The 27,981-nt window shown below is 37.6% G+C and overlaps 1 protein-coding gene across 1 annotated transcript; it reads right to left on the minus strand.

The window, feature by feature from the left end:
• Positions 1–3,188: 3,188 nt before the first annotated feature.
• On the minus strand, positions 3,189–26,578 carry LOC117300835 (MFS-type transporter SLC18B1-like). The gene is made up of 14 exons (XM_033784680.1): positions 26,328–26,578; positions 20,303–20,633; positions 18,669–18,764; positions 18,081–18,154; positions 17,601–17,748; positions 15,994–16,062; positions 12,708–12,795; positions 11,643–11,779; positions 10,025–10,123; positions 9,117–9,214; positions 8,276–8,371; positions 6,995–7,069; positions 5,051–5,194; positions 3,189–3,733 (listed from the first exon to the last, which is right to left on the minus strand). The coding sequence occupies exons 2-14, from the start codon at positions 20,627–20,629 to the stop codon at positions 3,631–3,633; spliced, it is 1,554 nt and encodes a 517-aa protein (XP_033640571.1). The 5' UTR covers positions 20,630–20,633; positions 26,328–26,578; the 3' UTR covers positions 3,189–3,630.
• Positions 26,579–27,981: the final 1,403 nt, after the last annotated feature.

Here is a 27,981-nt window from a genome sequence, read left to right on the forward strand (position 1 = left end):
TGATTTCGAAACCTCAATTTAAACGTTGAGGTCTCGAAATCAAGCATCAGAAAGCACACAGCTTCATGTGACAAGGGTGTTTTTTCTTTCATTATCTCGCAACTTCGACGACCGATTGAGCTCAAACTTTCACAGGTTTTTTATGTTATGTATATGCTGAGATACACCAACTGTGAAGACTAGTCTTTGACAATTACCAACAGTGTCCAGATGTCTTTAAATAAAATTGTAAAAGTGACAAAGAATAACCACCTGTACCCAGCATGTGCATCACCAGAAAGACAAACAGGAGTTCACACAATTGTGAACTACTTATTTCAAGAAAGCTTGAAAGCACAATGATATTCTGAGAAAATCCTGAAACCATGGACAATTCTGGTAAATCACATGCTTGATCCATTCATACCATTCAACATTTGAAGAAAATAGAAGAAATTTAAATGAGTTTAGTTCGGTTGAGATGAAATAAAACACTTTTAATAAACTTACTGCGAACGGTACACGATTGTTCAATAGCATCAGACAACCTTGGACCAATGAAGACACAGCCCAGCAGATACAAGAACACAGCACAACAACAACGCGTAGCTTTATTCATTCTTTCCCGCCTTGTGTTCTAACGTCCGTCAACTGTAGAGACCAACTTTCAAATAACCACAGTGGCTCAACGTAGCACCGGCAGTACGCGGGGAAGACTGGTCCCTATCTTCAATCACAAGGATAAAGCTATCATAAAATATGTGTTGGTATTCCTACCTCCATGGTTTTACAGAATACATGTAGAACCAGTGATACCATTGGGATGCAGTGTCATAAACAAGTACAACATGTATATCTAATACAGAAATCAAGTGTGACGTCAGATTTTTCAGACTATGCGAGGGATGTCAGAGGGCTGCAGCGCGCGCTGCTTACTTTTGTTTGGCTAGGCCACCACGTGATACCGTTTCTACTTTCGTATGGCGTATGGTGGGTTTAGTCTCCCCTCGAGAAAAAGTATGAATATCGAGTACAATTCAAGTACAGACCTACAAAATGGTACACATGGTAGGTCTACATGTTAGGTTTTAAGGCAATTGTACTCGGGTTTGTCCAAGGGCAAAACAATCGGAAATCAGACCATGCCTTGTCGAAAGAGCTGTGCCCAATTTAGAGTTAAGCATTTTTTTTTTTTACAATATATAGAACAGATTACATTTTTTTAAGTTCCTGTGGCATCAATTGCACAGAGATTGACATCACGCAAAATGACCGTCGGTAAAAACAAATCACAACTAATCACGTTTCGGTGGCTCTAGGCGGCTAGGGTGAATCTTTACGCTATTTCCACCAATAGAAACCTTGTACTCAAACGGGTTAAAGAACAACAGAATCAAAATAATATAGTGTGATTGAAAAACGCAATCTTTATTAAATTTCAGTACATAAAAAATAGTGTATAAAAACATTTCCCTTTGAAATATAAGTGTATACAACATCTGTAATTCGACATTAAAACATGATCTCTCTCGTAATTTAAGTATATTCTTATATAATCCTATAATTTTAAATTATATACATTCGTTAAGTACAAACGAATCTTGAAAATCTCATTTAGCTGCAAAAACTCTTCGGTTGTCTTCATCTTGCGACATACCATTATCATCATGGTAAAGGAAACATAACAGAATACAATAGGCTATATACATATAATTTAAATATAAATGTTAAAGCTGATAAATGAATGGCGTCGTCATCCCACAACAGCTTTCTCACTACAAGCTAGATGGCACTTCCAGGGCTCCGTAGGCTGGATGTCATGGCTGGATACTATAATGGTATTATAATGCCCATCATGGGAAACCAAACACAACAGAATACAATAGCCTAGATATTAATCAACTGTACAATCATGTAAAAGCAGCTGATAAATGAATGTAGCACAGAACCAAAAACTGAACACTATTGGTAATATTGTCAAAGACCCAGTCTTCTCACTTGGTGTATCTTAACATATGCATAAATATGTGAAAATTTGAGCTAAATCGGTCTTCGAAGTTGCAAGATAATAATGAAAGAAAAAAAAAAGAAAAAAATTGTGAAAAAATTACTTCTTTCTCGCATTACTTCAGACGGAGCCGTTTCTCACAATGTTATATACTATCGACCTCTCCCTATTACTCTCTACCACAACCAAGGTTTTATTCTAATAATTATTTTGAGTAATCACCAATGCAGAACTTATCAGGGTTCCAATGGGGGCTGATCCAAGTGGGTTTTTATCTCGTTATGTGTCAGGTTGATCCATGTATGGGTAATTTTGACACCTTTTGGGTCATACAGGCCCAACTAACTTGATCTTGATCTGCAATCCAGGACATTATGTAGCCCTACATTCTAATAAACACACACATTTCTTTGTATTATTGTTGTGTAGTACGGGAGTAATTTGACCTGTCACAGATGTGCAACAAGAGATCGGGGCCTAATTTCATTTTGTTTATATTGCAAACAACTTTCCAAGGGGTATAATCATGAGAGCCAACTTGTTCATAAGTTCCAAAGAATCTTAACAAATGACTATCTGGGGTGTCATGGCCGAGAGGATAACATCACCGAACTCAAGCTCAGGTGTTTCTGTTTAGCACAGTGTGGGTTTGAGTCAGTCCTGGGCCTGACACTTGTGTCCATGAGCAATAGCTTCTCTCCACCCAGGGGTACAAGGGTATCTGTTAGGGCAGAGATGGTTCTTGTGATTGATTTAGCAGCACGTATTTGTTGCACAGGCTTTACTCTCCAGGGAGCTAAGATGGTTGAGATGGTTCATTATAATGGCCTAGTGACTTGGGGTAACAATGTTGGAAGCTCTTTATGCCCTTTGGATTGATTTAGCAGCACGTATTTGTTGCACAGGCTTTACTCTCCAGGGAGCTAAGATGGTTGAGATGGTTCATTATAATGGCCTAGTGACTTGGGGTAACAATGTTGGAAGCTCTTTATGCCCTTTTGATGTGTAAAGCGCTATATGAAACTGATTATTACTGATTATTACTATTATTATTATTATTATTATTATTATTTGAATCCAAATACTCTCTCTTTCTAATCAGAGCAGCCAAAGTTATTTGCATCTTGCAATGAGAGATATTTTTTAGAATAATAACAATATAATAATTTAAAGTTTTTATATAGCGCTTTTTCACTCCCGAGGGTGTCCCAAAGCGCTTCAAATTATTACCCCTGGTCAATGGGCCTTACGCCATTCCTCAAACCATCTCAGCAACAAATGCGCTATTCGGCTTTATCTATCACAAGAACCATCTCTGCCCTCACAGGTACCCATTTACCCCTGCTAGGGGAGAAGCAATTATAGTTAATTGTCTCGCTCAAGGAGACAAGTGTCACGCCTAGGATTCGAACCCACATTCTGCTGAACAGAATCGATCAGCAGAGCTTGAATTTGGTGCTCTTAACCGCTGGGCCACGACACCCCATGACTGGACACGAACCTCCATAATAAGGGAGAGTTGTTCATCAGAAAATGATCAAATTTTGTGTATTTTCAGGGAACTTTCAGCAGAATCAGGAGAGTTGGCATTTGGGTGTCATTCTTCATGCCAATTCTTCAAACCAAAAGTTGAACTTACATTCTTATTTACTGCCATTTGGTTTTTGGCTTCCAAGCAGGGGTGCGTGTTCTTCATCCGTTGAATTAATAGCAAGGAGAGTAGCTCTGGAGGATGGAATCCGCTTTCTGGATGAAAAAAAGGAGGGAAAAGGGTTAATTTATCGTTATAGCAAGTTTAGTCTGACGAAAAAAGAAACAAAACTATCCTTTCAAAAAGATAAATTCATGTCGGTAATTCCAAGAGACTCTTTCCAGTTCAAGCCTTGTTTGTCTTTAAATTAAAATAAACAAACTGAAATGAACATTTCAACATTAAATTTACTTAAATATACATCAAACAAAAGTAACAATAGTAAGATGCAATAATTTTGGGTATGTACACTGTAAAAAAACTACAAACAAAAAACCTGTTTTAACAGATATCAAAGGCAGTGGACACTATTGGTAATTACTCAAAATAATTATGAGCATAAAACCTTACATGGTAATGAGTAATGGGGAGAGGTTGATAGTATAAAACATTCTAAGAAACGGTTCCCTCTGAAATATGGTAGTTTTCGAGAAAGAAGTAACTTTCCATGAATTTGATTTTGCGACCTCAGATTTAGAATTTGAGGTCACGAAATCAAGCATCTGAAAGCACACAACTTCGTGTGACAAGGGTATTTTTCCTTTAATTATTATCTCGCATTTTTGACGACCAATTGAGCTCAAATTTTCACAGGTTTGTTATTTTGTGCATATGTTGAGAAACACCATCTGTGAAACTGGTCTTTGACAATTACCAACAGTGTCCAGTGTCTTTTTAAAACAAGGCAAATTGACAAAGCTATTATGAAGAGATACTAATGACAATCTCTCTTATACAAACATTAATTGGTTCAATGTATGTGATTATGAATCAAACAAAAATTATTTTAAGAGAGATTGCCTTTATACATCCGACGGCCATTTCGACGGTGAGGTAATTGTCTAGTTCACCAAACCCAAGCTCTGGTGTTGTCAACAGAAGAGTGTAGGTTCAATACTCGGTCATGATGCTTGTCATTTATTGCTTTGAAATGCATTGGGAAGGATTAATCTTAGGACTTTAGGACGAGTTCAGTTCCGTATCCGAAGACGTTGGGACGCATTGAACCCATCCCAAGTTAGGACGGGTAACTCGTCCTAACTCTTTGTGAAATTGACGGCAGGCTCCTAGTGGAGACTACCCAGAGCTACATCCTTACATACTGTGAAGGGGGTTACCCTTTTTCAGTCCCAGAAGTAGGTGACAACAAGCCTCTGGTGACAACAAGCCTCTGGTGGCAGTTGATTTGGGTTGACTGCCCCAAATAAGTTAAGGCACTGGACACTCTTGGCACTTATTACTTCACATAACTGTTAGCATAAAACTTACTTGGTAACGAGCAAGGGACACTTCCAAAGAATTAGAATACTCACCCCTTCCCACAGCGATATTCCCAAACTCCAAAAAAACACATGGCAAGCATGCCAAAAATAGTGAAACCGGCAAGAACAGTTGTGGCTTTCTCAAACCCAAACCCTCCGCTTAGATACCCTCCAAAAACTGGTCCAACCATCGAACTGTCAAAAGAGAAATCCAAAATAATGAAACATAAAATTATATTTTGGAAATGATACCATCATTGGATGAAATAAAGGACTAAAAATATGCGAAATAACATTATCAGTGTTTTAAAAAATGTTAATAAAGAAGCAGTCAACAAAACAACAAAGACTTAAACCTTGTGAATTTAAGAAAGCCTCTCAAAAGTGTGCCCACAGGAATGTTGTTTTGTGCCTAGAGTGGGCCTGACTTTTGAGATGGTCCCTAATGTGAAACTAAATGGTATGGGAATCATAACAGAATAGATATACTTAAGAAATTCTTAATAATGGTAAACAGACAAAACGAACAAAAATGAAAGAGCATTTCATATGTGAAAAACATTTTCAAATTAAAACACATGACTGAAAACTACGACAAGTTTTCAAGTTATAATAGTAAAACCCATTATTATACATTTATATCACAGGTTCCTAAGTAGTCTTGGTTCAAGACTCTCCTGGATTTGTCACAAGAGGGCGCGCTAACACCCCCAACGCGCTATCAACCACAAACCGCTATCACCTGAGAACCGCTATCACAGGAGAGTCTTGGCACATTCGTTAAATCTCCCCCCAAAATCGGGGGTAAACATAATGCGCGTGCGTAGGTTTCCCGCAGAGCCCGCCCCTTCATTTTGGGGGGAGATTTACAAATGTGCCAAGACTGAATCAAGACTAGTTCCTAAGTATCGTCTTTGAATGGGAATCCTTATTTCATGTATCGTAGGCCTACTTTAAGAAATTCTAAAATGGTAAAAATACAAAACATTTACGAAATGAAAGAGTATTTCAAATGTCAAATACAGTATAAAAGTTATGAAGTAAACACAATTTTGAAAGTTATCACAAGATGTTTATCGGAAGAATGTAACTTAGAAAATCTAAAAATGGTAAACAAACAAAACTTTGGGTGGGATTCAAACCCACGACCCTTGCAAATCTAGAGCAGTGTTTTACCAACTAGACTACCGAGGTTGCCCGGTAGCTAGAGGCAGTTCGTATCCTATGTTTTGGCAGCGGGTACCGCAACGATAGATGTGTGTTAGCACTGTATACTCAGTACTTTCCCGAGTCCTTTTTTATCACAGGACTCAGGAAAGTACTGAGTATACAGTGCTTACACACATCCGTGTATGGGTAAAAACCAAAATTAAAATTCTTTATCGCCAATGCAAATTTAACAAAACTTTCAACAACAAAAAAGAGCATTTCAAATGTCAAATACAGTTATATGGTAATAAAACCATTCTTGTAAAATTATCAAAACTTTTTTTTAAATTTATAATGGAATGAAATGTACTTTGGAAATTGCAAAAACTTACAAAACTTTAAAAAGAAAAATCAAGGAGAAGTTCAAAATGTGGAATAAAGTGTCCAAAACAAATCAATGAAAATTATAAACAAGTTTTCAAGTTAATACAGCAAAACACACTATTGTAAATTTATATTACAGGTATCTTCGAATGATAATCATAATGAAACGGAATGTATTTTAGAAATTCTAAAATGACAAACGTTAAATTTCAAAAAAAGGAAAGTGCATTTCAACTATTATTGTAAATGTCCAACATTTTTCGAGTCTCCCATTTACGACAAGTAGTGGTTATTCAATTCCATTCAATTTAATTTCACCTTAATTCAACATCAAAGCACTTATAATTGATCAACATAGTCACATGCAAATTGAATGACCGGTAACAGTAACACAAATAACAATATTAGCAATGGCCCACATAAAATAAAGCAAAAAAGTTACACACCAAAACAATGACTTACCCCAAAGAAAAGAGACTACCCCACAATCCTGATATGATTCCGTTTAAAGCAAAGTTATTTGGAATCCCGTACCATCTACAAAGAAATAAGAAGAGGAAAAAAAAGAAACAAACAAAAAGAAGTTGGTTTCAACTTGTTATTGATTGTAAGCCATTCTAAGCAAAATGGTTTCTAATCACAAGTTGCCCAACTTTCTCAATATAGACCTTTATATTCACCGGACTACATGACAGACATCATCAGTTGACATCTACCGTCACGTAGCCTTCGTTCAAGCAGCGCCCTGCAACTGACTGTCCCCCGCACCAGTCACTCTTGGGGAGATCGGTCCTTTTCACATGCTGCTCCCAAACTCTGGAACAATCTACCCCTTGAAATTCGTCAGTCTTCTTCATTGACTGTATTTTAATCCTGCTTAAAAACCCACCTGTTTTCCTCACGTTTTTGTAATTAATTTGTTGTTCTTTTCTTTTTGTGAGTGCTCCATGAGCGTCAGTCATGGCGGATACCGGCGCCTTATAAATTTTCATCATTATTATTATTATATCGTAACGCCACAGCCCAAGTTTTGGATGGAAAACTATGGAAAGCCATAAAAGCAAAACAAAAAACAGATTATAATTATTATCAATATTTATTCGACCAATACAAGTAACAACAATCAAGTTACAAAAGCACAAGACAGAACACTAACGGAAAAACAATTATAAAAAAGCAAGAAATAAGGAAAATTATTTGAAAAAGAAAACAAAAGCAAAAAATAAACACAATAAGAGGGCGGCTGAGGGCGGAGCATGCGGGAGGAAAACAAAACCAAATGGGAATGACAACAAGGACAAATCATGCGGGTCAGGGGTAACAAAAGTAAACCAAATTACTGTTGCTCGGAAGCCTGCTGCCCCACACATGACCAACACACACAATGAACTCAGAAACAACAATAGGGAAGGGCTTGGCAGATGGCTAAAGTTTGTAACAATGTCACACAACTATTCAAAATACAGCATTCAAATTGTTCGAAACTAATCAACCAATCATGGGAGAGTCAAAATATCCGTTAGCAAACACGATTGAATGTTTTGTGAACCTTCGGCTGGCCATGCCGACCCATGTGTTTTTGTTTATCAACCTTGGAGATTAACTGGTTGGCTTGGCTTAGCTTGCTTCTAGCAACACTACTGAATAAAAAAGACTTACACATGGTGCTACCACAAACATGACTTTCCCACCATACAAAGTTTTCAAATCCTACAAATCGACCGAGGTGTAAAGTTTACTTACTCTGCGGAGTTGAGCATATCAATGAAGGTAGGCATTATGACCATTGCCATGGATACTGCCCCCACTGGACACGCGCTGAGGACTACCACAGTATGGCTACAAAAACAAACAAAGAGGGTAACGATTGTCACGGAATCTTATAAGAAAGAAGAACAACAATCAAAACTAGGGTTAAGTGTTTATAAAATACTACGAGTTTCATACCCAAAAGAAGATGAATTTTGTTATATTGAATACTTTAACTATTCATTCGACTTCAAGAAAACAATAAAATAATAATAGTAACCAGATTTGTATAGCGACATTCCATCTTGATCATGGCGCTCACCAACAACAGGCAATGAAAACAACAACACAAGGCGTAATGATGAATTATAAAATCAAAACAGAAAAAAAAGCCAATACATACATGTAAGTACAGGCGTAGCCCTAAAACAGACTGATCGGTAAAAGTTAGAAATTATGATGACACGTGAGCAGCTAGAACAATAGGGAGGTGTAGCAGCACATAACGCAAGTAAATACGTGAACGTGAACGTCACAAAAATTGTGTCATTTCTAGACGACGCCACCACTTTGGGCTCATGCTCAATTATGACTTCTGCACGTTCATACCTGACGTGAGTAATGTTAACTTCATGTATGCTTAAAACGTGAGTTTTTTTACAACAAATCTGACATTCACGTTCACGTTTTTGCTCATGTTCACGTAACGTGCAGCTAAACCTCCCTAATGACAATTCGGAGTGTGTGAGGAAAGCAAGCAAGTACACAAATTTAATAATAATAATGAAGCAATATTTTTCTCAAATTCCTACATGTAAAAGCTGGCATGACTTACTAAGCTTCCGGGATCTTAAGGTACGGAGATGGACCGATCATTAAGAAAGACACTGCGCCTCCATAGCTTCCTATCACAATCATGAGTCTGGTACATTTCTAGGTGAAATAGAAGGGAAAAAAGTACAGTGAAAAGGGGTACACTTTAGAAAAATAAGAAAGACAAAAGCTAATAAAACGCCAAAGACAGAGAGATGATAAAGGTTTCAGCAAACAACAAAAGAAAGAACAAAATATTTATATTTTTTTTTCAAAAAAATAAAAATAATAATAATTATAAAAATAATAATTGTGGCTTCTTATAAAGCTCACATATCCGTCACTCAGTGACGCTCCTGGCGCTGTAACATTCAGTATTTCCAGGAAGATGTGGGACTATATTGAATTATGAGACCTAATTCTGATAGCACCTTGTAATGTTTTTACAAGGTGCTGTGGCGCAATTTGCTGCCGATCGGACCAGGAACCTCTCCCCATTACTCGTCACCAAGTAAGGTTTTATGCTAATAATTACTTTGAGTATAATTACCAATAGTGTCCACTGCCTTTAAGGATACAATAATAATAATAGTTAGCAGGATTTATACAGCGCCCAACATAAAACCAGTCACTGAGCGCTTAACAATATTAAAAAGAATCAAGGAAAGCAACAATACTTAATAAAAAATATAGCAGACAATTCACAATGATAAAAATACAAGATATATAAGACAGCACATCAATATTTAAAAGTACAGGAAGCTCGACCATCAGAGTAGAAAACTCTGGTCAGAAACACCAGAGCTTAAGTTCGCGGTCTGAACCACTCGGCCATAAGTAATTACCAATATAGTGTCCACTAGCCTTTAAACTCCTGGCATCCTTTGGTAAATCCATTTATTGTTATTATTACATCAAATTGGTTTTTACCTTCTTGTCAGCGACATAACCCCATAATACTGCAGAGATTCCATAGGTTGCCCCATAGCTGAGGAACACCAGACCAATTTGATCTACCGTTAAGCCTAGCTGTAAAGGAGAGGAACAGTAGGATGATTATTTGAAGTTTGTCAATATTATAATGATATCAATATTATTATATCAACAGCTTACCATACTCCCCAGGGAGCTAAGATGGTTTAAGGAGTGAATTAAGGCCCATCGTGACCAGGGGTAATAATTTGAAGTGCTTTGAGACACCCGTTCGGGAGTGAAAAAGCGCTATATAAACTCAAATATTATTATTATGTCACAGAGATATTTTTTAGTAATAATTTATCTATTGCCCAGTCTCACTCATGCATCCCTTTTGTTTGTTTGTGTACGTTTTTGTGTAACTTGTCTTTGTCTTCAGGGAGGAGAGAAAAAAAAAGCTTTAGCTTCTTCTTTTTCCTACATGTCAATGTCAAACTATTTTCTATTTATTGTAAACTGAATTAATGTAGGAATCCAAAGTGCGCCCTCATTGTTGGACTTGTTCAAAGTTAACTTTTGGTTTTGTCGCTTGACAATCACCCTCTTTTTCTATAGCTTCGACTTGGAAGAGTAACTAATTTATTTGGTCGGTGATTCTCTTTATTTTTATAGGGAGCATGGCTCTGGCCATGCTCCAAAAACCTATTTATATGGGATCAATAGAGTTGTAGAGATATTTGTGAGTATTATTTTGTGTTTTTACCCTCATTAATGCCCAAGTTATTGTGATTTTGTAGCTCTCCATTTGGATCATTTTATTTGTAAAACCATGTGTGTATGCCAGGCAGCACCGTCACACATGTGCGTCCGTTTTAGCCTCTGTGTGCGCTGACCTTTTTGTGAACTTCGTGCACTGTATTATGTAGGCTACATGTAGTGAATACTGTAGTGTTAAACAATTTTGGATGTTTTCTATAGGTTTGAAGTATTAAAACCTGTATAGAAGAGATTTTCATAGAAACGTCACTGGCTTATTGACTGTACCATTATTGAAATGTATTTTGGCGAATGTTCGTCCTTTATTAAGTTACAGGACCGGCTCTGTCGCCTTCCCGTCTCTCTTTACATTAAGTTTCCTTATTAGTACAAGTTATTCTATTTTTTCTAAAAAAGGTTATCACAATGTATTGATTGATGTTGAGTTGACATGAAATAAATGTATCTCAAAAAAAAAAAATTACAAAACCATGCAATCAACCAACCAAACAAAAAAACAGACACATAATTTTTTTTTTAAACAGCAACAACACTCCAACAGACAAAAAGGTAATGCTGATTTAAAGGCAAATTTATCAAGACGATACAATAAAATTCAACAGTGAACATGGTGAAAATTTCAGTTTAATACAGTTGTCTACTTGTTTGGAAAACAGTAACAAATTGCCTGGGTATTTTCATCAAATACATCTAAGCCAATCCACATTGCTTGAGGTGACAGTGAGTACCAATCACACTCTCTCTCTCAAGGACACCGGGACTAACACTCTGCTGATCAGAAATACCAGAGCTTGAGTCTGGTGCTCTAAAAACCGCCCGGCCACGACACACTACAAAACTCGGCTAAAGTTCATACCTTTTTGAGGTGAGGTGAGAGAGTTGGGTCCATAAATCCCAGCGACACTGAGCCGACTAACACAGCTAGCATCACAACCCAGATAGCTGGTATACGTAGAAGTTGCCTCATTGAGCCTGGCTTGTCATGTCTTGTTCCTACATAAAGTAGAAAGTATGGGTTGTTATTATTGTTACTATTTATTTGACAAACAAAAAACATGAATCCAAATGACACTGAGTCGACAACGCAGCTAGCATCACAATCCAGATAGCTGGTATACTAAGAAGTTGCCTTCTTGAGCCTGGCTTGTCATGTCTTCCCTCACCAAAATTCTTAAAGAAAAACCTGTTTTTATCCTGCTAGAAGCATGTTTTTTACCCGTTTTAAACTCAAAAAACAGGGAAAAACCTGTTTTTTTTCTGTTTTTTTCTTGACATAGAGTAATTTGAAGACTGGTTGACTGTTTTTTTTACTGTTTTTCTGAACATAGAGTATTTTGAAGAGTGGTTTCACTGTTTCTTTGCTGTTTTGGGGGACTTAGAATATTTTGACGAGTGTTGACACCGTTTCATTCCTGTTTTGGGGGACTTGGAATATTTTCAGGAGTGGGAACTGTTTCTTTACTGTTGGGGAACATCAAACTGTTGTGCAATCATGGTTACACACTGGTACCAACAGTATGAAAAACGTGCCAAAAAGATGAGCCAAGGCCTCACAAGTGTTGTTTGAAGGAAGGGGGGATGACTTTGTGCGGTTAAGTAGCTGGTTGCTCACAGTAAATAGCCGTTTACTGTCAGTCCCGCAGTCGTCGATTAGACCAAGAAAGTAGGTCCTCTTAGACTCATATACAAGCTTGTTGACAGTCTTTCGTTGGTCACAAAAAAGCTGTCCCCAGTGCTCATTACCAAGTAAGTTTCCATGCTAACAATTAGTGAATATCACAGAGCAATGTAATTCTCACAACGATTGTTTGGTTGTTTATGATTTTAATAATAATTTTTGTAACAGTAACGTTCCCATGTTTCTTTTGCAATGTATCTTGATGAAATGTATACAAATGTATTGTTTATATCAAGTACCTACCATGCTCAGGCATTATGAAGTAATTAACGGCCACTATTGCCAAGTCTATTCCGCCCAGCAGTAGAAATGGAAGTTTGAACCCACCAGCCTGGAGAAGATCAAAACAAACAGGAAAATTGTTGACTGAAATAATAACATTTCTATTATTACATATAAAGAATATTCATTTTGGGTTTTACCCATACACACCAATGTGTGTTAGCACTATATATTCAGTACCTTGAGCTCTGTGTGAAAAACATTACTGGCATATTTCTCGGTTGGGATTCGAACCTTTGTACATTGTAATTCTAAAGCAGTGTCTTACCAACTAGACCACTGTGTATTGCCCAGTAGCTAGAGGCAGTTCAAACCCTATATTTTGAGCAGCGGGTACCACATTGATTTAATTGATGAAAGTTTTGAGGATAATATAAGTAATATTAATTTTGGTTTTACCCATACACATCAATGTGTGTTAGCACTGTATACTCGGTACTTTCCCAAACTTTGTGAACAAAATCACAGGCATATTACTCGGGTGGGATTCGAACCCATGACCCTTGCAATTCTAGAGCAGTGTCTTACGAACTAGACCACCAAGATTGCCTGGTAGCTATAGAGGCAGTTCGAATCCTAAAGGCAGTTTTAAAAATCTGGACCAGCCAGTGAAAATTTGATACAATTAACAGTTAAAAGGAAACTATATAGAAGAATACAACTTTAAAAGATTATATAAATATAATAACTGTAGCTCGCAAGCCTGAGGAAACCTGTTAACAATTCTGCTTGCTTATTATATGTGACCAAGACACTGAGGTTAACCCTATATAGGACTCTTCCTCTGTACACAGTTACAGAGTCCTAACTATTAAGGCCCATTTCTGGGGCGGAAAATTTTCAAAGCTTCATAACTCAAATATTACCTGCAACATGCAACTAATTTCAACAGATTTACCTTCCATGGCGACATACTTTTTTCTGCGGTGGGTTTTGGTCCTCATATATTCCACACAAATCCGTCATTTTCATGAAATAATGCAGCGCTCCCAACGTTAAAAAATTCCTGTTTTGATCGCTTTCTCACAGTGTTGTCTGCTGCTGTGCGTATGCGTATACATTCGTGTGCAAGACGCAAGATGCAAGACGCATGAATTATTGGTCACCATATCTTGACTGCACAGTGTTAACACGCAACCGCAAGATTTGCGCGTTGTGTGTTTTGAGTCAACACGGCAGCCTGTGAGAATTAACAAAAATGGGAATTTCTTTACGTTGGGAGCTGCATTATTTCATGAAAATTATGAGTTTGTGAACAATATAACATGACGACCAAAGCCCACCTCAGAAAAATATATGCTGCCATGGACTGTGAATCTGTTGAAATTTGTGGTTTCATGCAGGTAAGATTTGAGTTATGAAGCTTTGAAAATTTTCAGCCCCAGAAATGGACCCTGATATCCAGGACATCACTGTAGTACAATACGAAAGTGTAAGCCTGCCAGGGCTAAGGTTAACCCCTAATTTTTTTACAATAGGTATTCTGATATCTTGTAAGCGCATTTCCAATGGGACATACACGCTTATAATGGCCCTGTGAGAACAAGTGAACAAAAAGTTAAAACTATTTTAATGTGATTAAAGGGACAAGTTGCCTTGGATCGGGCGAGTTGGTCTATGAAGAACATTTAGAACCATTTGTTATAAAATGCATATGGGTAGAAAGATGTTTTAAAATTAGAATATAATGATCCACACAATTGTGATTCGAAGTTGCAATTTTTCAGTTACTTTGCGAACCAACACGGTCGGCCATTTAGTGGAGTAAAAAGTTTGACTCCATAAAATGGCATGGCGTGGTATAAAGAAAACCATGCAATTTCGAGGCATGTTTGTGTGGATCATTATATTCTAAATTTAAAACATCTCTCCAAACAATGCAATTTTTAAACAAACGGTTTCAAAGGCCTTTCATGGACCAAATCTCGCGATCGAAGCCAATGTTCGCTTTAATTGTGAAGTGGTGCAAAGCATATTGTAGTCTTTCTCCAGGGGTCAACAAAGCTAACTGGATTTTTATGGTGCACCAGCAATAGCCTTGAAAAATTTAGCATCATGCCTGTAGACGCATACCTAGAGGGCATGCATGTAGAACCCAGGGGTGAGAGTTATTAATGGTAACAAAAAAGTCTGAAACTGGGTTACAGTAAGGGAATCAATGTGTGGTGAAAAGGTTTTCAACTAGTGGTTTAAACCCAATGAGGCCTGGTTCAAGGTAAATTAACAAGAACTAGGCCTTGGCGGGTTTAAACCACCAGTTGAAAACCGATTCAACACACTTTGATTCCCATTCATAAACACCTTTTTGGTAAACAAAACACCAATACTTTTTGGTCAAAAGGTAAAATAAATGCAAAATTATAATTGTTTAATGAGTTCCTTCAACACAAACACCCCTCCAGCTATGAAATGGTAAGGCCCTTGGGTAAACAACTGTTTCAGCCACATGCTCTCGACCAACAGAAATGAAAAACTGTCTTACGTATAAGCACAGGTGCAAGCGTGCGTGTCACGTCCATGTTTCAACACTTTTTACTGGTGTTATAATTATATCATCCGTTCAAACAATCCCACGTGATGCCCTCTCGACCAATCAGAATGGATAAACTGTAATGAATACAAATCCTAACATAAGTTGAAATGATAGAATATCCATCTTCACGAAACTAGAAATAAACTATAAATGAGAGTTAACTTGCGTGTACAACCATGCAAATTCTCTTTAGAAACGAGTTGGTTTATTTGGTATTGACATTTCAAACACATTTCAATCAGTTTCAGTTAAAGGCAGTGGACACCATTGGTAATTACTCAAAATAATTATCAGCATAAAACCTTACTTGATGGCAAGTAATGGGGAGAGGTTGATAGTATAAAACATTGTGAGAAACGGCTCCCTCTGAAGAAACGTTGTTTTCGAGAAAGAAGTAATTTTCTACGAATTTGATTTCGAGACCTCAAGTTTAGAATTTGAGGTCTCGAAATCAAGCATCTGAAAGCACACAACTTCGTGTGTCTAGGGTGTTTTTTTCTTTCATTGTTAATTTGCAAATTTGATGACCCATTGAGCTCAAACTTTCACAGGTTTGTTATTTTATGCTTATGTTGAGATACACTAACTGTGAAGGCTAGTCTTTGACAATTACCAATAGTGTCCACTGCCTTTAATCAGTTTGCTAGTGCAGCCTCCTCCAGTCCAACGGAAACCCCACAAAGAACGATTAGTACATGTGTAGCTGATACTTACTGAATATAAAAGTCCACCCAGGGCAGGTCCTAACATGAGACCAATGCCAGACATCATTTCAATTATACTCTGAAAAGAAAAAAAAAATTGAAAAAATAACGACATCTAACCATATCGACAAGTAATAAACAATTAAGAAAACTGATAGTGTACCTATTATATTATTTTGGAATGAACAAAGTATTATTTTCAGGACTTTTGCTTAAAGACAGTGGACACTATTGGTAATTGTCAAAGACCAGGGGCCAATTTCATAGAGCTGCTTAAGCAAAAAAGTTGCTCATAAAGCATGAAAATAGCTCGCTTATTTTACACATGTTACCGGCCAACATTTCATGCCATATACGTGTACATTGCTTGTGGCTGGTATTTAGTTGTTGTTTACTTAGCATAACAATCGAGTGGAGTCTTTACAGGAATCTGATTTTACTAAGCAAGGATTTTTTTTGCTTCAGCAAAATTTTTGTGCTTAAGCAGCTCTATGAAATTGGGCCCAGTCTTCTCACTTGGTGGATCTCAACATATGCGCAAAATAACAAACCTGCAAAAATTTGAGCTCAATTGTGGTCATCGAAGTTAAGAGATAACTATGAAAAAAAAAACACCCTTGTCACACGTAGTTGTGTGCTTTCAGATGCTTGATTTCGAGACCTCAAATTCTAAAATTGAGGTCTCGAAATAAAATTTGTTGAAAACTACTTCTTTCTCGAAAACTACATCACTTCAGAGGGAGTCATTTCTCACAATGTTTTATACTACCAACCTCTCCCCATTACTCGTTACCAATTGAGGTTTTATGCTGATAAGTATTTTGAGTAGTGTCCACTGCCTTAAACCATCTGAGCAATCTCCATAAATATTTTATCATTTTTTTAAATTTTTTTATAATGAGCAAGCGATTTTTATCACGGTAAGGGCTTCTCTCAATGTACCAACCAACTGCCACCAGGGGCACGTTGTAACCTACTGCCAAGGCTGTAACAGGTTTACCCCTTTCAGTCTACGACGAATGTAAGCATTGGTATCATCCACTTTAGGGACCCTCGCTGCTAGAGCAGAGCGCATTTGGTTTGTAATTGAAGGGAAAAACACAAGACCACCGGACTTGTGACTGGTCATGAATTTACTGGCATGATGCTAAAAACACTCGCCTTGGGGCTCGGGCTCCAGTGTCAAATTTTACCCCTGGAAAAGCATCCCCCTAAGATCTGCTTGTCAGGGGGATGACTAGTAATATATAATCAGATGAAACAAAGACGACCAGTGGACATCGGGCCTTATTTCATATGGAGCTGCTTAACGGCAAATGTTGTGCTTATACTGTACAATTTCCATTCCATTTCAACTGCGAGCACACAAAAAGGCATGCTAAACTTCCGGTGCTTACAGCACGAAATTGAATTACATATAACAATACAAACCCATGGTGAATGCACAAAATGGCCGCCTAATTTTTTTGCTAACCTGAAAACTTTAGCAAACTTTTATGCTACAGAAATCCTGGAAAGTTGCTCACCAATAAGCCGGGCGAAGAATTTGGTCCATAAATATACACGACATAAAGATGTCCAGTGCAGACATAACAGTTTATCGAAAAGGTAACTTACCGTTGCCGTTCCCACATTGTCAGGGAAGGCGTGAGCAACAATGGCCGTAGATGCTGTGATACTGGCAGCAGCTCCTATACCCTCGAAGGCACGAAGAATAAAGGAAAAAGCAACAAACGTCTCTTTGGTGGGCATTTCATCTAACAGCCTACAAAGTTGGGTTATAAAAAAAATGGCATTAATGGACCAATTTGATAACTTGTAAAAGACATGGGCCCGATTTCATGGCTCTGCTTATCGCCAAATTCTGCACTTATGATCACCGTTCTCCGCTTACGTGCAGGTGCCAAATTTCTGCACTATTTGGCTGTGTAAATGTAGAATGCCTAGTAACGTGAAATACACACGCGCACAAGCCACCATTTATTTTGCTTACAAACTTTATGAAATTGGGAACTGGTTCCCACTTTTTCAAGCTTAGCGTTAATAGATGTTTTCGCTAAGCAGCTTAGACTGCTTTAGGCCACTGGTTCTGCTCACCCGTATAATATGTTACACCCTCCTGCCAGAAAGGACCCTGCCAAGAACATGAATCGAGCTCGAACAAGAGGTAGCTGGAATAAAAGCAAAACCATCTCAAATTAGAAATTTGGAACTGCTTACCAACTCAAATCTGCTAAGCCATACCAATTGCTTTCTTCAAGACCTGGTCTGATACTTCCAAAGGTAACAAAGGTTATTGCCTAGTTGCCCCCCCCACCCCATATCAATGGAAATAATATGTAAAACATTGAATACAAATGCAATGCACAGTAGCAAAGACTGGGGACAAAAAGACAGCAGATGTTCAAAAATTATTTAGTTGCCATTTAAATAATTTGCAACAAGCAAATCACAATGTATATTATACCACAAAAAAACTTTTTAAGATAGAAAGCTTAAAATGTCATTGCACATTTATCCAATGATGAGTCAAATAAAATCAACGGTTCTGTTAGTAAGCACTTGTTCTTATCCTGGCGGATAAAGACAGTGAACCAGACAATGAGCCAGACTACCGCCGGGGTTCTTGGTTTGATTGGCCTGTATATTGCATGTGAGTTTTGTAAAGAAGTAGGATGTACTTACAATTTTGCCGAAAAGCGGGGAAAAAAGAAAAGCTGACAGCGAGAAGATACTAAAGATGAAGCCTACAGTAGATGAAGACAAACCTCTCTGTTCAGCCTGGGGGAAAATATAAAGACTGTTAAAGGGTGTTAAAGCCATTGGACACTTTCGTTACAGAAAAACAAATTAAAAGTTCACAGATTTACAAATAACTTACAGGGTTTACAGTAGGTAATAGTGAAAGACTTCTCTTGAAATATTATTCCATGAAATGCTTTACTTTTTGAGAAAACATTAAAACAATAGCAATTCTCATTATCAAGAATTACGGCTTTATTTTAAACACATGTCATGACACGGCGAAACGCGCGGAAACAAGGGTGGGTTTTCCCGTTATTTTCTCCCGCCTAAATTTTCACAGGTTTGTTATTTTATTTAGAAGTTGTGATACACGAAGTGTGGGCCTTACTGTTTACCGAAAGTGTCCAATGGCTTTAACATGCATGGCATGGTTCACTTATAAGCACTGGACACCTTTGTTATGTATTCTCACTTGGGGTGTATCCCAACGTACATGTATGCATGAAATAACAAACCTGTGAAATTTTGGGCTCACCTGGTCATCGAATTTGCAAGGAAATAATTAAAGGAAAAAACACCCTTGTTGAACAAAAGTGTGTGCTTTCTGATGCCTAATAAAAGGCTTCAGGTCTGAAGTCTTTTATTATTTGAGTTAGAACTTACCTCTTTCTCAAAACCATGTTACTTCAGAGGGAGCCATTTCTCACAATAATTTTTAATATTAAGATACAGACAGCTTGACAGACAGACTCCTTTGCATTTAACGCGAAATGCTACATGGATACTGAGCTCACAGGCACATTTGTACGCACAAAAACCAGCTATCGTCCAATCGCTTGCCTCCTTTGACCCCAATTAGGGTGCTTTTTGACCCCAGTGAGCCTAGTGAGGGCACTTCTTTGAGCGTTTGTTGTCACATGCAATAATAACAACAATAACAAGTTCTTAGCGCATTTCACAATAACTGTCTCAATGCGCTTTACATTAGTCACCAGGGCCCAATTTCATAGAGCTGCTTAGCGGCCGATTTTGTGCTTACTGTCCGATTTCCATTTCAGAGTGCTGCTAACCGTTAGCGCACGAAAAGGCATGCTAACCTACCGGCGCTTACCGAAACGAAAATAAATCACGTCACAATGCAAGTCCATGGAAAATGCGCAATATGGGCGACCAATTTTTCTGCTAACCTCTGATTTCTATGCTAAGGCTTAAGCAAATTTTTCTGCTACAGTATTCGCAAATCTGATTACCGTTAAGCAGCACTATGAAGTTTGGCCCTGGTCATTGGGCCAATAACATCCCTTTATCAGCTCCATATGGGGAGTACAACCTAGCTTGTTTATAGTGCTCCCAAGACTTTTTCATTCACAATATCAACCTCTAACCTCATTGGTACCCATTTATACCCCTGGGTGAATAGAAGCAATCATAGTAAAGTATCTTGTGCAAGGACACAAGTGACATGACCGGGATTCCAACCCACACTCAGGTGACTTAACCACCAGAATTTGAATTTGATGCTCTCAACCAATCGGCCATGACACCTTTTAAACATGCAAGGTGTCTAAACTTACCTCAAGGGGGAAGAACGGCGCCATTATGGAGAATGAAGTACTATCTGCTAACGCTGCAAGAGTAGCACTTAAAAATGTGACTTTCTGATTCCAGGTCATCTTGGAAGGAGTAGCCTTATCCTCAATAGAGTGATTGACAGCTGTTTCCTCCAAATGATTGGTCGAACCGATGACTGTCCTTTGATTGGCAGATGAAGAGGGCGGAGCTTTAGAATTAGCATCATCTGGTTGGCTGAATGTTACCTCTGTGTCATGAATATTCGATGAATCTTTCTCGATAACCTGTATATTGTTCACAGCTCCAACACCATTGGCAGTTCTATCCATAGTTCTTTCATATAAAAGCAACACAAAAAAACAGAAAAATAATTTAACAAATTCCATCTGTAAAAACTGGCAGGCCTTCAATAATTGTGTTGCACTGTGCTTATGGTGCCCTTTAAAACAATCAATTAAAAATTAACATTTCCTTCCTTAAAGGCAGTGGACACTATTGGTAATTGTCAAAGACTAGCCTTCACAGTTGGTGTATCTCAACATATGCATAAAAAGACAAACCTGTGAAAATCTTAGCTCAATCGGTCATCAAACTTGCGAGATAATAAAGAAAGAAATAAACACTCTTGGCACACGAAGTTGTGTGTGTTTAGATGGTTGCTTTCGAGACCTCAAGTTCTAAATCTGAGGTCTCGAAATCAAATTCGTGGAACATTACTTCTTTCTCAACAACTATGGCACTTTAGAGGAAGCCGTTTCTCACAATGTTTTATACCATCAACCTCTCCCCATTACTTGTCACCAAGAAAGGTTTTATGCTAATAATTATTTTGAGTAATTACCAACAGTGTCCACTGCCTTTAATGTGTTTTTAGAGGGCAGGTTCTTAAAAGTGACAAAAGTAGGCCACTATGTGGTACACTTATTACTTGTATCAGCTCTACTGCCAAATGGAAACACCACTGTGTGACGAAACTAAAGCTCAAGTTAACGTGCTGGAATACTCATTGAATTCTTCACAAACGGCTAAATAGTGCCGCTGGCTGTTAGTGTTAGATGTAAGTGAGAGAATGAAACAGATTCAGCCAGCGTTTATATTACAGTAACAGGTCGTAACCGCCATGGTTGATCGCACCTCAAAGAAACATGTGGGCGTACTACATTCAGCCTCTCCCTAAATGCTGGAGGCAAAAATATATTTCTTTGTTCTCCGTGTTTGCTTGCTATTGACATCAAGGCCCTTTTTTGTTTACTTTTGTTTGTTTTGTTTTGGTTTGTTTTCTTTGTTTGTTTGTTTGTTGGGGTGTTTGTTTGTTTGTTTATTTGTTTGTTTGTTGGGGTGTTTGTTTCTTTGTTTGCTTGGAAAATCTTCAATCAAGGGAACTTGGCAAACTCCCACGAGGAGACAACAGCCAGTCTCTCTTGCATAAATACAAACATCAGAATTTGGGTACTTTTTGTACAAAAAACACGATGTCCACAGATTTACATTAAACTTACACTGTTTAAAGATAATGATAGTAGAAAGCGTACCTTAAGTTATTATTCATAAATAGCTCAGACAGTTTCACTCTTCCTATTGGTGGAGAGCGCGTCACATGGGTGTGTATAAACCTATGTTTAATGTAAATCAGTGGACATTGTGTTTTTGGTCCTACAAGAAGTAGACCCTTTAAAGACACTGGACACTATTGGTAATTGTCAAAGACCAGTCTTCTCACTTGGTGTATCTCAACATAATATGCATAAAATATCAAACCTGTGAAAAATTGAGCTCAATTGGTCATCGAAGTTGCAGGATAATAATGAAAGAAAAAATACCATTGTCACACGAAGTTGTGTGCTTTGAGATGCTTGATTTCGAGACCTCAAATTCTAAATCTGAGTGATCGAAATCAAATTTAGGGAAAATTACTTCTGTCTCGAAAACTACATCACATCAGAGGGAGCCGTTCCTCACAATGTTTTATACTATCACCTCTCCCTATTACTCATTACCAAGTAAGGTTTTATGCGAATAAATTATTTTGAGTAGTTACCAATAGTGTCCACTGCATTTAACACTGATTATGAAACGCACAAATAAATACAATGCGATTCAGTAACTAAACGACAATTTATTGATTCTACATAGTGGTCATTGTGAAATCAACAGTTTGCTTTGGGATTCGAACCCACAATATTGTGATTGCAATTCCTGCAGTCTAACCACTGGAGCACACAGTTAACTAAACTCAGTGGCGCAATTCCTGCAGTCTAACCACTGGAGCACACTTAACTAAACTCAGTGGCTCTAAAGGTCTGCATACTGTATCTACCCTAACCCAAACATGGCTGCAAGTATCTAAATCCTTTAGGTGACTTAATATTTTGATACAGATGGTCCCAACATAGCTGGCTGAAGCTTCCTCAATATTGTTGTTTTAATTTATCCACAAAAATTCACTATATACTTGTTGACAAGTCGTTAAATGTCTGTCCAATTTTTGTCGCTAGCAAAAAGCATAATAAAGCAGCCAATAACAAACAGATCCCTGGTAATCTATAACTCGGTCTATTCACTTTCCATTCATTTCCTGAGTTTACATACTTGGCATGTTCGTTTTCGATTCCCGGACAAGCCCCCATAAATTTGTCACATAACCACGGGAGGTGGCTCCATACAACAAATGTAAGAAAGACAAACAAGCCATGCACTCATGAAATAAATGAACAGTGAAAGAAACACTTCTAATTTACTATATACATCAATATTTAATTATGAAATTCCTCATCGAACTCTATCAATCAAAATGTATGTCCAATATTCTTTGGCTCTAATTACAATTCCTTGATTCAAATAAAATCTCCTCCAAAATTAAACCAAAATGATGTATCTATCCTTACTAATTGAAACTTCAAATCTCAAAAAGTTGTGAACTTCACTTCAACTTACTATCTTCATTCAATGAAATTCAATAAAGAAAAACTATACTGTTCTCAAACTCCACAAACTTCTTCAAATGTCAATATAATAACTTGGGCTAGTAGAAACCCTCCACTTCACTTCAAATCTAAATTACGTCTTAGAACAACTTCTTATCCCAACTTCTGCTCACAACTGGAGTGTATAACAACTCCCTTAATCTCAAATAACAATATTTCTTCCCAACTTCTTTTTCACAACTGGAGAACAAACAACTCCCTTTTCTCAAATAGCAAAATTTCTTCCCAACTTCTTTTTCACAACTGGAGAATAAACAACTCCCTTTTCTCAAATGGCAAAATTTCTTCCCAACTTCTTTTTCACAACTGGAGAATAAACAACTCCCTTTTCTCAAATAGCAAAATTTCTTCCCAACTTCTTTTTCACAACTGGAGAATAAACAACTCCCTTTTCTCAAATAGCAAAATTTCTTCCCAACTTCTTTTTCACAACTGGAGAATAAACAACTCCCTTTTCGCAAATAGCAAAATTTCTTCCCAACTTCTTTTTCACAACTGGAGAATAAACAACTCCCTTTTCTCAAATAGCAAAATTTCTTCCCAACTTCTTTTTCACAACTGGAGAATAAACAACTCCCTTTTCGCAAATAGCAAAATTTCTTCCCAACTTCTTTTTCACAACTGGAGAATAAACAACTCCCTTTTCTCAAATAGCAAAATTTCTTCCCAACTTCTTTTTCACAACTGGAGAATAAACAACTCCCTTTTCTCAAATAGCAAAATTTCTTCCCAACTTCTTTTTTACAACTGGAGAATAAACAACTCCCTTTTCTCAAATAGCAAAATTTCTTCCCAACTTCTTTTTCACAACTGGAGAATAAACAACTCCCTTTTCTCAAATAGCAAAATTTCTTCCCAACTTCTTTTTCACAACTGGAGAATAAACAACTCCCTTTTCTCAAAATCCAAAATTTCTTCCCAACTTCTTTTTCACAACTGGAGAATAAACAACTCCCTTTTCTCAAAATCCAAAATGTCTTCACCAAAATTTATGGCTATGGAAGAAGAAAATTATTCTCCCAAATGTTAAATGTATAATGTCAGCAAATACAAAATTGCACTCCAACCTGGCTTTTACTGACTATCTACAAAAAGTGTCTTTACTCTCATGGAAGACAAAAATTACTTAATAAATTGCTCCCATCTTCCTATGATAAATATATTTATATAAGCATAGAGTTTTTTATATACAGAACCAGTGTTCCAAAATTAGCGGGCGAGCTGTTCTTTCGACGGAATCCGTTCAGAGGATAAAAAGCTTGAAGCTATACCCAGTCTTCATTCTTGACGAAATTCCACAGTTCAAATGGTTAGCGCAATCATGGTTCATCCAGTGTAGGGTGGTAGGAAAATGAAGTATCCAGATTAATGTCTGTCGCAAATGTTTACCCCGGAACCAGTGCCATCTACAAAATCAATACCAACCACACAGATTTACCACAATGATGATTGAACAGTTCTGTCTGGAAATGCTTATAATCAAATAATTTCTACACTTGGTTTGCACTATAATCATAAACTATCAAACTGTACATTTTCGTGCTAAACTTAGAATGAATTTCAAAGCAATATTTGTTCACAAAGTATTTCACAACTTACGGTTAGGAGTTCCCTTTAAAACTTAAACGGTGTCTGCTTGCAATAGATTTCTGTGGAAACAGCAAAATCTTCAACTTGTCGCAATGATACAATTCATCAAAAAAGATTCTGCATGAAGGTCCTGCAGTATGTCTGATCTCCCTGATAGCAGATCTTGGAATGACCAACCACACCCTAATCTAAGGCTGCAAGGAATTCTAAAACTCACCCAACCATGGCACCCACTCTACAGAACAATAGTCACCTCTCAATGCACACACATACACCCTACATCAGCCCACTCGTGTCTTCCCAAATAAGGACTTGTTCACTCAATTGTAGTTCACTGACTGCATCACAGAACTAACTGAATATTCATTGGATCTCTAAACTCTTGACCAATAAAATAAATGAGGGTAACATAAAAAATACACATGGGTTATTTACAGTACTAGATCACTTGTGGCAGTGATATAACGTTCTGACTCAATCCGCGACTCCTGCGACACAGACTAGTAACAACTTGTCCACATAAGTCACTAGGGTCGTTTGATGTTTGCTCAGATTTTGAAACTGTAATTATATTTGGTTTGCGGTTACACCATAGGTGTACATGTATCTACTTAGAGAACTGTCTCGCAGAGTAGATAATCAGAGGTTCGGGAGACTTCTCAGTTGTGAAAAGAACTGTCCTGCAAGACAGATCTCTAAGAACAAACTCTACCTGGCAGATACACACATGGTGTTACCGCAAACCAAATATACATTGATACCCCACCATGCAATGCCTCAAATCCTATATTGTAATTAACTGTTTTTATTGTGCTTTTTTGTATTATTGCAGTTCATCATTGTTTGTATTCCACCAGTCCTGTTCATGTGTGTTTTTTAATATCTTTTTATATTAATAATTATAATAATATCAATAATAATAATGGTTTGTCATGGTTTGTAAAATGTACATGAAAGTATAGACTTCTTATCAAAGGAAAAGACAGAGCGAACCAAATGCGTGGTCTAGTGAAGAATAATTTAGACATGTCAGAACAATGAGGTTAGTTCCACTATTGTCTCCACAAACGACACGATAGCGGAACAAAACTCATCATACTAGGTGGTTCTGATGAGGTTCGATCGTTCAATTATCGTCTCGTTCGTAAAGACGATAGCGGAACGAACCTCAGTCACAGTTCTAAATCTAAGACTAACTAAGATTAAAACGAGTAAAGTCAACCAGCGAAGCACACTTCACTTGCTATGCAGAAATTAATTATTCTTCACTAAGTATAGTTTCTTAGAAGTTCTACACTAGTTCTACATCTAGCTAGGACTTTAGGAGTACACACAGTTGACTCATCCACAGTCCTAACTAAAATGACAGACTAAATCAATACCATTTTCGGAGTAACCCATTTTCATTTACCATGCATTTTTGGCATTACAAAACACAATTCCTTTAACTTACATTATGATGTTTCACCTTTGTTGTTGAAAGAACCTGCGAAATGTTTGCAGGGCAAGGAAGAAGCGGTCGCAGTCTCAGTCAGTCTCAGTCAGTCAGTCTCACTTCGTTGCACTTCAGTTGTGTAATAATAGTACACACTACCAAAAATGTAAACAACATGCTGTCGCGTATAGACTTGGTTCGTGATTTTCTACCCGATTTTAAGAGAAGTGACTGACTGTGGATTAACCCCGACATTGTATAGAGCGTAGTCTTGGTTCCTAGACCATTGGTGTTGCGCGGTCGGTCACACACAACCAACGTTCCGATTATGCACGGCAAAAACTGTACACGCTTGTAATGAACGAACGCTAGCGGGCGCTCTGATTTCCGGATCTAGACCTTATTGCAGATAGCAAAAATCCGACGTCCCGCAAAGGATTGTGGGAAATATTTTGCACCTCCAGTTATACGGTCGTCACGTAACGTGTTCTACAAAGTTTTTTTGTAAACAATAAGTTTGTAAACATTGACATTGTTCTTTGTGGACGGTCATGCTTCTGTGCCGGAAGACAGTTTCACCCACGAATGTGTGTACCTCCATGCTTTATTTAGCCAAGTCAGATGTGTAATATTAATATAAAAAACTACGACAATAATGCCATAGGCCAGTGTGTGCTTTGCGACTCAACGGAAGAACGAGGGACTGTACATGTATGTACATACGTAGGTAGGTCCATGCATGTTCTTTTGACTTTGATTGATTGAACACAAAATAGTTTAATAAAATATCAATAAAGCTTGTTTATGATTTAATCATGACCGGGTCATGATTAAATCATCAAGCATGTCAAACCCAACAAGCTGTAGGCTACAATTTGAGTATTGTATAGGCTAGATTTATGTGTGATTTGTGGTAGAAACTAAAAAAGAAACATACATAGGCCTATTCAATTATATATTCCTCAACATTTTTTAGAGATGACAGATATTGATATTATATTCAGAATATAATATCAATATTCTGATAATGATACTGCTCATTAATTAGCTCATAGTCATATTAGTCATGACTGACTTTCAGGGCAGAGTGTTTGGTTATGATTTACAAGGCAAAAGATCATTCATAAATGCCTCAATCAGTTTCGCTATCTGCATTCCTGTTGTGGTGGAGAGCGCTTCACGTGGGGTCAGGGTGTTTAAAGTTAACGAGTGATAAAGACCAGCTGGAGATGTTTATAACCGGTTGTTTTTGATATGGTTAGATGCATAATATGTGCTGGTCTTGGTGCTCGATGTTTCACCGATACGGGTGATGTTTGTGAGTTGGCCGCGCTGGGTGTGAAAGCAAAACAAGAAACGTCTTGCACCAAGACTAACTACGCACACACCACACAATGCATCCGAAAACTGTCTCAGTCATTAAAATGCAACACATGTCAGGTCATCAAATAAGATACGTAAAAGAGGAAACAAGGGCTGAACGACCACGACCCTGCCTGTTTTAAACGCCCTTTTAAGAACTTGTAACCACTCATTTATTCCCTTAGTTTTTGTCTGCTTTATCTTTCAGATAATTACTTGTGCATCAACATGCTTCGTGACAGGACTCATATTGGAAGCAGTTATTCTCCCAGTTCTGTGTTCACTCCAAAGATGTGATCTGTACTGTTGT

This window comes from Asterias rubens, chromosome 16 (genome assembly GCF_902459465.1).
Source record: "Asterias rubens chromosome 16, eAstRub1.3, whole genome shotgun sequence".
Lineage (NCBI taxonomy): Eukaryota > Metazoa > Echinodermata > Asteroidea > Forcipulatida > Asteriidae > Asterias > Asterias rubens.

What these genes read in the sequence shown, in the direction of transcription:
- LOC117300835 (XM_033784680.1), bottom strand. Translation starts at nt 20,629, where the DNA reads ATGGATAGAACTGCCAATGGTGTTGGAGCTGTGAACAATATACAGGTT. An exon ending in GTTATGTCGCTGACAAGAAG is followed by an intron (nt 9,215 to 10,024) that starts GTAAAAACCAAT and finishes TATTTCACCTAG; the next exon opens with AAATGTACCAGACTCATGAT. An exon ending in GGTAGTCTCTTTTCTTTGGG is followed by an intron (nt 5,195 to 6,994) that starts GTAAGTCATTGT and finishes CTCTTTTGACAG; the next exon opens with TTCGATGGTTGGACCAGTTT.